At 40.0% G+C, this 14,429-nt stretch overlaps 1 protein-coding gene across 4 annotated transcripts in view; it reads left to right on the top strand.

The window, feature by feature from the left end:
• The window catches only part of LOC130550307 (A-kinase anchor protein 2), a 113,665-nt gene that overhangs the window by 42,047 nt on the left and 57,189 nt on the right, over positions 1-14,429 (top strand). For all 4 annotated transcript variants that reach the window (XM_057327735.1, XM_057327737.1, XM_057327738.1 and 1 more), the window contains one exon: positions 6,442-6,524. In XM_057327735.1, the coding sequence (XP_057183718.1) occupies positions 6,442-6,524 (83 nt within the window). The remainder of the gene's footprint in view (positions 1-6,441; positions 6,525-14,429) is intronic.

Raw genomic sequence — 14,429 nt, 5'->3', positions numbered from 1 at the left:
TTTTCACAAAATTGTCTAGTTCTCTTGCTGTAAGGGTTTACGACTCAAATAGAATTCTTTTAGAAGAAGAAGGAACTGGTCTATAGAATAACATATGCGAAACAAACTTTGTACCCCAAAAAAAGAAAATTTTACTATCTATATTATCCTTTAAATTGGAATCCATACATTCACATTTGTGTTTTTAGCAGATTCAATGTATTTTTTTCTGTTTTGTGCTCCCTAGGACTTAAACCCATGACTTTGGCATTGCTTGTACCTCTTAGGGAAGTGTGCAAACGTAAGAAATAATGTTATTGAACAAACAAAAAATAAATAGAGGCAATCTTAAACCTACACGTAATAAAGGGTAGATACATGTATAGTGCTTCATTTCCTTTTGTAGCATAGGTTTTTAATTAAATATTTCAAAAATCATACAATATAATTTAATATCAGAATAGATCCATCCAAAAGGATGTTTTGCATTTATTATGTTGTCCAGTAGCTTTATTTAAGATTTCAGATATCTCAATCATTACCACAAGCTTTAAAGGGATAGTTCACCCAAGAATGAAAATTCTGTCATGAATTACTCTCTCTCTGTTTGTTCCAAATCTGTATGAATTTCTTTGTTTGGTTAAACACATTGGACGAATGCTTGTAACCAAACAGTTCTTGGACCCCATTGACTAGGAAAAATTTGAATGGTAGTCAAAAGTGCACCAGAGCTGTTTGCTGTCCTACTTTCTTCAAAAGATCTTATTTTGTGTTCAACAGAATAAAAAATAAATGGTAGTCAATGGGGTCCAAGAACTGTTTGGTTATAAGCATTCTTCCAAATATCTTTCTCTGTGTTCATCAGAACAAAGAAGTTTATACAGATTTGGAACATCTCGAAGGTGAGTAAATGATGACAGAATTTTTATTTTTGGGTGAACTATCTTTCTAACTGTCCACGATTCCTTGATTTGCAAAACCAGATTTCTCCTTCTCACCAAGAATGAAGACAAAGTTACACAAACTCAGCATATTGAGAGACCTTTCTGTGCCTCTTTATTCTAATGTATGGTACTTTTCTTGGCTTTTATAATGTTTTTACCTACAAAAAATGTAGGTAATTTTTAGCTTATTTGCAAAGCAATGTACAAACAAGATTGGACTGCCATCAGACCAGCTGAATTTATCAGACAGTCAGCACACAAAGCAAGCAATTTGGAATCTGTTGGTTAGGTATGCAAGAAACTGCCATCTGTTCAAATACATTTCAAAAAGAATAAAAAACCTTGCTATGGCACAGACAGGGTTTACTTTCAAGTAAATTAGGTGCTAAAAACATCTGAATATATTTGCCATTTATGTGAAAAGTAAATGGCATATGTGCATACCTCCTTCTGTCTACACTCCATTGGTTGAGCCTGGTAGAGATGCTCATACAAAGCATTTCTGGTGCCATAAAGCCACAGTCTTTATACTGTACATTTCAACCTACACATGATTTATATATTAATGTCTGTCCACACTAAAAGAGATTTTGGGTTATTTATCCTCTTTGAGCTGGGATAAGTACCTGTGGAAACACTATGATAGCCTATTAAACTACTGTATATGAGAAGTGCACAATCTTAATCAATTAAGAAGTCAGAAAGATTACTGTTGCATAATTAAATATATATCAATGTGGATAAAGAATGTACATATATGACACTCGTGTACTCATATATGAGTAGTGTGGTCCACATTTTTGTATAGGAGTTAAAATCAAAAAGCAATTTTAGTAGATGCACATTTTTGCATATTTACCCTTAAATACCATGCACTTCTTAGTGTGGTCTCAAAGGACATATCTTATTTTTAATTAATTTCTTTTTTCACATTAATACAAGCTGCTTTTCTGTGTCAGTCTTGTTAAAGAGTTCACATTACAGGGGAACTTGATTTAGTGCCATAATATATAATGTTTGCATAAAGTGTGATTTTCAGATGGGAAAAGTAAACACCAGCTTACAAAACCTAAAGGAACAACAGACTAAATGCACCCATTACATTTTAAGAAAAAAACTTTCTTTGGATAATATTAATTTGGCTCATTTAAGTTAAAGGGATATGTGCACTAGTCAAAACTATATAAATCTATATAATTTCCTAAAATTATATATATATATATATATATATATATGATAAATGGCAGTTTGTTGAGTTAATAAGTTTGTCAAAGCTTATTTAATAGCACCCCCTTATTCGTGACATTTGTCATAATACAAAATGTTATAGATAACTTTAGCCTATTTGGAATTGTTTTATTCTTTCAGCTCATTCAGATGTTTGATAGGAAATACATATCTCCCATGAGCTGGTTTTGCAAGATAGAAAATGTTGCCAAAACAACACAGGAAGATGGAACCGGTTGGGAAGGGGATTTGTTTTAAATATTTAAATATAGTTTTTAGCTATATCTGAATATACACGACTTGCCACAGTATTCAGATTTTAGTTTCACTGGATCTTTAAAATAATCTGACAATCTGGGTTTGTATTTACACAATGCAGTTAGTTAAATGAATATGAAAACGCAGTACATAAAATGCATTGATACAGTAGCTACACGTGACTTTAACATACAAATAACTTAAACAACTCACTGATTATTGCTATTGTGTTATATTGTCTATCAGGAATTTCAGCCTTTAACTGCCAAACTGCTGATTCAGTTTTGAACTTTACTTGGTGATTCTGTTCTGCCATGAAAATACTGCTGCTTCATAATTGAGATTCTGCTGTATTTTTGTAATCTTGAGGTGTAATTTTTAATTGTTCCCATTGCTTACCTTTTTAAACAATTATAACATTCTCTTTCTGTGTATTATCTTCTATCTCACACACTCTCTCCAGTATGGACTGCCAGCAGCAATGCTGTAACATTGGCTTAAATCCATTAATTTTTTTCTTTGTATGTTATCATTAGTCCAATAAACAGCATTTTGTCCAACATGTCTACCCTCCTGTGTCTATGCTATGGTTCTTTCTCTAACTAATATTCCATCAGGATGTTTCTAATACCACTTTCTCTATGCATACTGTCATCCCTCACACATTTCTGGGCAGCACTAACTCCCAACAGGTCTGTTCTGCCTGTGTCACAACTCTATCCAGACATTAATGAGATATGCTGACATTGTCTACCACACTTCACAGAATGCATGAACAGCAAGTTTAACCCTCACCAAATCTGGCTTTCCTGGCTCACAACTAAAGACTGACACCATTGAGGATTTCTGAGTTTAATGCAGGTTTGTAAGAGTAATGTTGTAACTGGGTTATGAAAACACATTAGTGCCATTTAAAGGAAATGTTCACCAAATAATGAAAATTCTGTCATAATTTACAGACCCTCGTACCATCCCAGATGCATTTATTTAGTTGTAATGTACACGTATATCTTTTTTATATCAATAGAAAAGTTGTGAAGTTGCAGTTAGAGCATTCTCTCCGGTCCCCTCTATCTGCCAAATCAGTTTATCACATTACCATGCTAAGATTATGGGGTTTACTTTTTAAGCACACTAAATCAGGAATTCAAGACAGATTTGTTCCTGTAAAGATAATGAAAGGAAACAATACTTCTGGAACTAATCTTTCTGAAAAGCCAGTGGTTACTGTGGAACTTTTGCTTGATAAAATCTAACGTGATTTGAGCGAAATGGGTTCTTACAAAAAGAACCTCACAAGTAATTGGTTAAATTGTCTTTGGTCAAACTGGTCAATTCAACTTTTCAGTGGCAGCAACTTGGTACATATCCACTAACACACATGTCATAAAAGCATAACTCGTGTCAAGCACATACAAGACTAATTTATTTATTTATTGGGATAAACCCCTTGAGATGAAACAACTCATTCTCGAGGGGGGCCCACAATACATAATACACAAACTTTACAACAACAAAACAACTAAACACGAATACACATTAAAACAAAACAAACAAACAAAAATTATAATAATAACCCATAATATCAAATAGAGGATTCAGTTTTAAATAAACATCAAACAGACCAAATTTGAACAATGACAGATTCCATAATAACATGGAATTATTGAGAATTAAAAAGAGAAAATCAATCAGTGTCAATCAAATCTGTCTAAAACTAGAGCAAAAAAAAAACGAAACGAAACTGATAAAATTTGTTTAAACATTCTAAATGATGTAACAGACCTAATTTTCAATTTATTATTTTCTTAACACTAGGGACCAAGAAGTAAATCTGAACAGAATGTCTAACTTCATTATTTGAAGAATAAGGTACAAAATATTGTTGTAAATAATAATAATAATTAAAATAAATACACTTAAAAATAAAATTAAGCCAACGAATATGCCGCCTTATCTGCAAAGATTCCCACTGGAGTGCATCATACATTAAACAGTGATGAGTAGAAAAAGGACATCCCAAATCTGCAAAGTCTACTGTATACTGTAGTAAGTGAAGCAAGTTCAGATTTTGATGCAGATTGATAAACAACATCACAATAGTCAATAATAGGCAATATAAGTTGAGAAACTAGTTTTTTTACGAACACTACATAAAAAGCAATTTTGGGATCGATATAAAGCACTAATACCAAAATTAACCTTACATAAAATATAGTTAATGTGAGATTTAAAGGAAAGTTCAGAATCAAGCCATAATCCAAGATATTTGATGGTATCCACTTTATGTAGTAGAGTACCATCTTTACATACAATGACACAGGAATTATTAGATTTCAGTTTCTGTCTAGAAATATTTACTCTAAAGTTAGCATTTATCCAAATTGGGCAAAATAAAAAATATATACTTTTGCTTGGCTCTATCTTGGTGGAGATTTTAAACTGTTTTAATGACGCTGAAACATTAAAATTCAATCCTGAGTCTCTGATAAGTTTGGAACAGGTAAATTGTGATAACTTTTGATAGGCCAGTTAGAGCTATCATATTTTATATAGCTACTATTTAATATTTGACGTACTTTTTTACTTTGTTTGACATGTTTGTTGTATTTTCTCTTTCAGTTTATTGATTCAATTTACAACCAAGTTGTATTCTGGTCTCTGCTGAATTTAGAAAGAAAGCTTCCTACAGCGAATAAAAAAACTAAAATGATGTCATAGCCTACTAGTAAAAACCACTAACGTAAAATGTTTGCAATGTTCTCCATTGCATCTTTACTATGTTTGAAACAAATGACTTTGTCTGCTGAAAATAAAAGCAATGTGGTTATTATCGACATATCTGCCTGCTCCAAACTCTATGACCATCCACTGACCTGTTTACAAACAGCAATGAGAGAACATACTAGAAACCATACAGAGAACATGCTGACTTAAACTCTATAATCCAATTCACTGCTGTTTATCACTGCCGCTCCATTAACAGTCATAACTATTTATATTAATTTTCAAAAACATTCTTGAGTACTTTAGAAAACATTTTTGCCATGATGTAAAAATAATATATACAGTATGGTATGGTTTGTATGTGTGTGTGTGTGTGCGTGTATGTACCTATTTAACTTTACTTCATATTTTGGGGACAGATTTGTGCTCAAAAGTGAACAATTCTGATAAATAAGCAAAACTTTCCTTTGATTATGTCCTTATTTGTAAAAACACTAGAAAAACATAGTATATTATTTGTTTTTCAAAACAAATAAGGGAGAATCTACAGTAACATTTCGCCCGAACATTTTCAATTTGTCCTAGCAAAATACATAAAAAGGGTCACATTTCATTTTGAGTCAAATATCAACAAGTTTGTATGAGGAGTAGGCTTGGTGAAACTAAGCCTCTATGTCAATGTGTGAGAGAAAGAGCCAAAGAAAGCATAGATAGTATAGAATGTCTTATACACCCCATTATCTTGACCTTTGACCTTTAGCCTTCATTTAAATACACATGCACAGTTGTCCCTGGATACATCTATATCTGATCCTGACTAGTGCCTCTGTTTCCTTCTGTTACACACGGTCATAAGTTATTTGTCATTAACAATCTGATAGATACAGTACCATACAAATGTCATTTAAAAAATAAACATTAAATATTTTTTGTTTAACATTTAGTGATACTGTATTTAATTAATATACAATAATTTACCCTTAATTGCTGACCAAAAAAAGAAAAAGCTGCTGCAAAAACTGCTAAAAGATGCTACATTTTTGAGAGTGAACATTTCATGTAAACCTTATCATTACAGTAGGTTTTAATTGTTTGAGAAAAAAAATAACTAAAGTGCTTTTGCAGATGTTGATTACCCACAGACCTTTCTGTGATGTACATGTAGGCTACTACAGTATGTCATCCAGGCAATCATATAGGACAAAATGGATCCTATGTTATCTTGACATGTTTCCACCTTGTTGGCCTAAATAAATGTGCTGCTTTTTTATATGATGGCTATTTACTTTGTGACGTTTTGTTGCAGGTGGTGAGAAGGCTCGTTCTGTATTGCTGACCACAGAGAATGGACTGTATCCTACAGCAACTTCACGATATTCGGATGCTCTGGTAGGTCAATGGGATCACAATCATCTGTCATCTGTTACAACCTTTTTATTTCACACTTTTAACCTTATTATAGTTTTTTCCTATGCCGAGACCTGAAACCATAAACAACACCCATTAAGTTGAGAAACAAAAAACTTTAATTTCTTGGCAAATCAGTGTTTACCATTGGTGGAAATGCCCCAGATTTACTGGGGGGACTCTATTTGGAGACATATTTAATGTTGTTTTATACCATTAAAGGGGTCATATGGCACGGATACATGTTTTTATATACATGTATTAGACACGTAAAATTGCAAAAATTAAAGTGTCAGAACAAAAGATGTATTCTATCGAAAAGTGAATGCTCACCCAGACCTGCCTGAAACGCCTCGTGTAACCACACCCCGGCGAATGTACATCACTTTGTAACATGACTTGACTGAGACCGCCCAAATCTAAATGCAAGTAAGGTGGGCGTACCTGTAAATCTCATTGTATCGTCACTGTCGCAGACATGTCACGGAGATGCTGTGTGTTTTGTTGCAAAAAGAAAGACTCTTTGTTAGCCCTGCCAAAAGATGAGACAACTAAAAACGAATGCTTGTTTCCATCTCAAACAAACTCTGTATGATGTATATGGTTGTTTGTTTATAGTCTTTATAACCTCGTATATAAAAGGTAAAACAGTTAGCTATAGTTTTTAAAGCGACAATATGGAAGAATTTTGTTATGAAATATCCAAAAATCACTTGCACAGTGTGATATATTTCATGCAGTTGTGTACTTACATTATCCCAAAAGTTCCCAAGAATGTGGAAATCCAGAGAAATTCCTTTTTAAAATAATGGCACGTCCCTTGTCTCTCTAGTATTTGTTGCATATCAGTGACTTAATATCCGGTGCTCCGCACTACGCTCAGTTTCCGGTGGTAGAAACTACGGCAACACGCAAATGCGGAAGTGGTTATATCTGTTGTTCTGTTATTATGGATCACGGTTACTCTTTGGCGAGTAAAGCAAACCCAAAAAAGTGTAATCGTAGGACAGATGAGGCAAGCAGGCTTATGGACAAACAAAGAAATAAAACAAGGATTAATATCGGCGTGGCGTTTTCTAAATAGAGAGAGCTTCGCGACCAACTTGGACTTGACAGAGATTCCGCTGGCATGTGTTTTAATAGACAAGTAAGCACATTTTTTATTGTACACAAAATACTCATGCACAGATTATTTGAATAGTTATGAATGCAGTTACCCTGCAGGGTTGGGGTGCCGTCAACCACGACGTGTCTTGACATCTGCCCTAGGGGGACTCCTGTCCGAAAAAAGGTCATAGAAGACCAGGGGGTTAGAGTGCGTCGGCAGACAGGCGTGATGACCATACGCCTGCTGCCGGTGTGCCACGCTCTCCAAGGAACCCGAATCTGTAGCCAGGGTTGGAGCGGTCGCATGTGCATCAACCCGAGGGGGACCACCCCCGCCGAGGATGTCATGTATCCCAGGAGCCTCTGAAATTGTTTCAGGGGGACCGCTGACTGCCTGAGAACCTTCAGGCAGTTCAACACTGACTGGGCACGCTCTGTAGTCAGTCGCGCTGTCATGGAGACCGAGTCGAGTTCCATACCGAGAAAGAGGATGCTCTGCACGGGGGAGAGCTTGCTCTTTTCCCAGTTGACCTGTAGCCCCAACCGATCTAGGTGCCGGAGCACCAGGTCCCTGTGTGTACACAACAGATCTCGCAAGTGTGCCAAAATGAGCCAGTCGTCGAGATAGTTCAGTACCCGCACAACTCTTTCCCTGAGGGGAAGGAGGGCGGCTTCCACGATCTTCGTGAAGACACATGGAGACAGGGACAGACCGAAGGGGAGGACCCTGTACTGATATGCCCGCCCCTCGAAAGCGAACCGTAGGAACAGCCGATGTCGAGGGAGGATCGAGACATGAAAGTACGCGTCCTTAAGGTCGATTGCCATGAACCAGACCTGACATCTGACAGACGTCAGGATGCGCTTCTGCGTGATCCTCCTGAACGGCAGCTTGTGTAGGTGCTTGTTCAGGGCACGCAGATCTCAGATGGGGCGCAGCCCCCCGTCTTTCTTGGGACACTGAAATACGGGCTGTAAAACCCATTGAACATCTCGTCTGGTAGGACGGGTTCGATCGCTCCCTTCGCCAGAAAGGTGGCATCCTCGGCCCAAAGCACAGGCGCATCCCCACCTCTGACTGAGGTAGAGAGGATGCCCCGAAACTTGAGAGGGCGTCTGGTGAACTGGATCGCGTAGCTGAGACGGATCGTCCTCTCTATCCAGCCTGACAGCCTGGGAAGCTCCTGGGAACCGAGACAGGGGGACTAGGGGTTTGATCTGCTTCATCGCCCCCGCGGGGGGTGGTTCGATGGCCAGCAATACGGATCCCTTGCCGGGGGAGGGCCACCGGGGAAGAGATCGGCTCTGCTATTTTTCCTGCCTGGCGATTGCGCAGCTCAACGCACTGTCTGACTGAGAGTGCTGAGGGCTGGTGTTTATACTCAACGTTGTGCTTCGTCATGGCGCAACGTCGAGTTGCCGTCCACCGTCGTGCCGAGGGTGGGAGCGGCTGTAACGACCCAGAGAGAGAGGAAACTCTTTTTGATTATGTGAGCGCTAGCCCCCCGGAGGGGACCAGAGGTGGTGAGAAGGGGCAGGAACCTTCCCTCTCCGATCCCCCAGCGATGGAGTAGCTGGGGTCGGGCCCGATGGTATTCTCGATCTCCCTGGGGTCTTCCCATGAGGGCTGCTTTCGCCGCGGCTGCTGATGGGGCGATGGTCTCCACTTCAATGTCTCTTCCGGGGAGGCCGCCTGAGTGGGGGGCACCAGAGCCGGAGGAGAGGACCAGGGCTGCTGGGAAGCAGACGTGAACTGCGGCTTGACAGTATCTCCAAACAGCCCCCCCCCTTGCGAGATGGGTGCGTCGAGAAAGCGGACCTTCTCGGCGTTACTCATCTGTGCAAGGTTCTGCCAGAGATGTCTCTCATGGACCACAAGTGTGGACATCGCCAGACCCTGGGCCCGCGCGGTCACCTTGGTCACCCGTAGAGCGAGGTCGGTGGCAGCGCAGAGTTCCTGCCTCAGCGCTGGGTCCGTCTTACCCTCGTGGAGCTCTCTCAATGCCTTGGCCTGGTAGGAGCCATAGCGCGGAGAGAGGAGGCAGCTTGGTCCTCCGCATTGTAAGCTCTCGACACCAGAGATGCCGAGACCCCACATGCTTTGGATGGGAGTCTAGGTCGAGCCCCCCAGATGGCCGCCGCCTGCGGGCACGAGTGCACCGCGGCGGCACACTCCACCTGGGGGACATCAACGTATCCTCTAGCTGCCTCACCCTCAGGGAAGAGAGGGTGACAGAACTTTGTTTGACGTGCCAGAAAGGGGCGTTCCAGGTCTTACTGAGTTCCTCACTTCCGGTAAAAACGGCACTGGGGACTCAACCCCGAGGCGCCATGTAGCCAGCCATGAGCGCTAGGAGAGGCAGTGCGGGCACTGCAACCCAACGCTCACGGCAGCCCGGGAAAGCATGACTGACATTCCGACGTCCGCTTCTTCCTGGGCTCGACCCCCCGAGGGAGGGAGCCCAAGGAATTGTCGGAGTTGGATGGCAGTACGGAACACACATAGACATAGACACACGTACACAGACAAGTACGCGCACACACACAGACACGCACGCGCACGCACGCACACACACGCGCTCAGTGAGAGCATACATTTAAGATAAAGGAGAGAGAAGCACAGGTCAAATATAACAGACTATAAATTCCTATATGCAATATTAATTAAGTAAAACTTTAAATTCTAAAGCAGCCCCCCCAGCCAGGCAAATGCAAACAGTGGCGAGGAGCCCAAAACTCTAATCGAGAAAAAAAAAACTCAGGAGAACCCAGGCCCAACCACGGGATTCCAGTTCCCCTCTGGCAAAAGCTGCTGCCTCTGCACAAGCTCCAGAGAGCTTGCACAACAAGGCTAAATAAAATAAATAAACTTACTAATAAGATAAATTATAGTTTAAGATTATCATTAATAATCTAATAGCATTTGAAATTTTGTGGTGAAGACGTGTCAGGTGACGCGTCCTTCTTTATCCAGCTCTATCATCTCAGCTCTTGTCAGGTCGCCGCTTCCCATTCTCCGCTCTATCATCAGGTCAGGCCATGAACTGCATCCTGCTCGCTGTGGTAACCTTGGAACAATGAGACAAGACTGGCTGAGAGTAGAGTACTGTTCTGCACTCTTTGATGCAACAAGTACATCAGTTGTGTTTTTGGTTCCGGTTGATCTAACTAATGCAGCCTAAACCCTCAGAAGATTTATATTATGGAAGAGTAGTGTATGCAAGATTAAAAAGATGCGTCTTTAGTCTAGATTTAAACTGACAGAGTGTGTCTGCCTCCCGGACAGTGCAGGGAAGACTATTCCAAAGTTTAGGCGCTAGATAGGAAAAGGATCTACCACCTGCACTTGATTTTGAAATTCTAGGTATTACCAACTGACAGGACGCCTGAGAGCGTAATGCACGTGAAGGACTGTAATACAAAAGGAGTTCATTCAAGTACTGAGGAGCTAAACCATGTAAGGCTTTATAGGTAATAAGCAAGATTTTAAAGTTAACGCGATGCTTTATAGGTAACCAGTGCAAGGTTGACAGAACCGGGCTAATATGTTCATACTTTTTTGTACGTGTAAGAACTCGAGCTGCCGCGTTTTGGACCAATTGGAGTTTTTGTAATAAGCCTGCAGGGCAACCACCTAACAGTGCATTACAGTAATCTAGTCTTGATGTCATGAATGCATGAATTAACTTCTCTGCATCTGAGATTGACAGCATATGACGTAGTTTAGATATATTCTTAAAATGGAAAAACGCAATTTTACAGGTGTTGGCGACGTGGCTCTCAAATGACAGATTACTATCGAATAGAACGCCAAGATTCTTTGCTGACGACGAGGGTTTTATGGAACATCCGTCAATAGTTAAACAGTATTCTTGGTTGTTACTTATAGCAGTTTTCGGTCCAATAAGTAACACTTCCGTTTTGTCCGAGTTCAGTAATAAAAAGTTGTTACTCATCCAGTTTTTTATATCGACTATGCATTCCATTATTCGATGGAACTGCTGTGTTTCATGAGGCTTCGAGGAAATATAAAGTTGAGTATCATCAGCATAACAGTGAAAGCTAACTCCGTGTCGCTTTATTATATCTCCTAGAGGTAGCATGTATAATGCGAAGAGCAGAGGCCCTAAGACTGAGCCCTGTGGTACACCGTACTGGACTTGCGATTTGCGTGACACCTCATTGTTTATTGCTACAAATTGAAAACGGTCGGATAAATAAGATTTAAACCATTTCAAAGCTATTCCCTTAATGCCGACATAATTTTCGAGTCTATGTAGGAGTGTGCTGTGGTCAATGGTATCGAATGCAGCACTAAGGTCTAGCAGCACCAATAACGAGATACAACCTCGGTCAGACGCCAATAGCAGATCATTTGTAACTCTGATCAAAGCAGTCTCTGTACTGTGACATGCTCTAAATCCAGACTGGAATTCTTCATTGATGTCATTCCTTTGGAGGAAGGAGCATAATTGAGTTGAAACTACTTTTTCCAGAACTTTAGATATAATTATGCTATATTGGTTTATTCCTCGCATAAAGCTATCGAATGACATAAAAAGTGCATTGGTGGTTTCATGATTGTCCTTTTTTAAGCTTAAGAGTAATTTATGCAGGGTCACAATCTGCAAAGGTTCACATACACTAACTTACACTAGTACAATAGCGTTAATGTAAATCATTCATGTAAAGCGTAGTGTTCAAATAAAGTAATTTATTATGAAAGTCTACATCTACGTGCCCCTCTCCGTCCGTTTGTGATTGCGTGTCCATGCTGTGATGATCGCATTCCAGGGGTAACGTTAGGGGGAATTCCTCCATCCATTCAGTAATTTACTGCGTCCGAGGCTCTCGATCGCTGTTTGTCGGGTGTATTATACTTTCTCTTGTTCTGCTGATTAACTTACACACGCCCGGTGTTGCTACCTCCATACAAGACAGGACTAACCCCTCCCCCAACCCTAACACCTAAATTACCCCTCCCCCAACCCAATCACAACACGAGGGGAGGGTAGCAAAATTCTATGGGTAGCATAAATTGACAGAACACAGGGAACAGAAACTGCTATTACAGCAGATAAACGTAAATAATACGACGCGTTGACGCATTTCACGCACGTAATCGACGACGTCGACGCGTCGTTGCAGCCCTAAATTCATTACCTCGTCCGTGAACATGATGGGCGATCTCCATACGCCTCTGGATGGTGAAAACGACATGTCCCGTGATTCCACTCTCCTCCTACATACAGTATAACGTCATTTAGCTTCGCCTTTTGTTGTTGTTTCGAAAGTGCGCCATCTAGCGGTCCAAATATTCCATATTGTGGCTTTAACTATTTAACATAATATTTTTTTAATAAAACCTTACCAATCATTTACATCCTGCTCAAGTCGCTCTGGCAAAGTTGATGTATCGGCAAAGGAAGTACCGATGACATTTTATCACCTGTCAGTGCAATTGCTTGGGAACATGATGTTCCGAATATGGTAAGAGGCGTAACATTTCCATCAACGCTTGCAGTATTCGACCAATCACTACGTACTGGTTAACTGGCCAATCATAGCACACCTCGCTTTTCAGAGCGATGAGCATTGATGTCATTCCTTTGGAGGAAGATCGACGTGTTTCAGAGAGGTGGGGCAAAGAGGAGATACAAACATGCGCGGTATGTGGAAAATACACCGTTTTTGAACCTTAAATCTTGTATACACATTACATTACATCTAAAACAAACGATAATATTCGTTTTAGCCGTGTCATTTGACCCCTTTAATGCAGAAAATCCTACTTTATTTTGTACAGTATTTTGAAATTTGCATTTTGTTTGGAGGTTATTATGAGTATAAAAGATGAAGATTCTTTACATTTAGAAGTGGAACTCTATGTTACCCCTTGAATTATGTCAGGGATTTTCAGGGGAATGAACCCAAATGCAGGCAGCAGTGGAAAACACAAAGACTTTTATTAATAATAACAAAAAACCCACGATGGGGAGTAAACAGGAATGTAACTAAAATATAAACATGAAACAGAAGACTTCCCACAATGGGGCACAACAAGACAACAGAATAACTGGACTTACTAATAAAATGACAACGACAAGACTAAATAATAACACGACATCCAAAACACGGCAAGAGATCCAACAAGGGATGTTAATCCAACAAGGCAGGGTAACAGAGACACGAGCTTGAAGGCAAGCAGTACAAAACGAACACACAAGGGCATTAAATAGGGAGACTAATAAGGGGTAAATTAACACTAGGCAGGTGTGGGGAATGAAACACTAATGGAAAGCTAAACAAGGAAACGAGAGGGGCGGGGCCAAAGACGAGACCAGAGAGAGTGCATGTTATGTCAGAACCAACAATAACATGTCTCTCTCCACACAAAACATGAGGCTGAATCATGAACCATGAATCATGACAGAATTCACTCCCTGGACTCTGTCCTCCATCACTTTGCCCCAAGCCTTGGTGATGATGTGGAAACTAAATTACTATTAATGCATAATGTGAACCAGCAGGCATTTATTGATTCAAGGCTGTAAAAATACATTTGTGAATAAGTTGTTTGTATGTTCCTCAGCATGCTCTTCATGCGACATCTGTCGAATGCTTCAGAGATGACTCTGTATTTGTTAAATCATTCGTCTTCTTGACTTAGGGTGCGTTTATATTTGGCATTAACATGCGACCTGTATCTGGATGTTGTCCACATATACATTGAAAAGACAAGTGTAAACGTGCTTCTGATCGGAATGTTATCCGATCAGC

Source organism: Triplophysa rosa, unplaced genomic scaffold (genome assembly GCF_024868665.1).
Source record: "Triplophysa rosa unplaced genomic scaffold, Trosa_1v2 scaffold287_ERROPOS314419, whole genome shotgun sequence".
NCBI lineage: Eukaryota > Metazoa > Chordata > Actinopteri > Cypriniformes > Nemacheilidae > Triplophysa > Triplophysa rosa.
The sequence above is the reverse complement of the archived record's forward strand: the minus strand, read 5'-3'. Positions and strand labels throughout refer to the sequence as shown.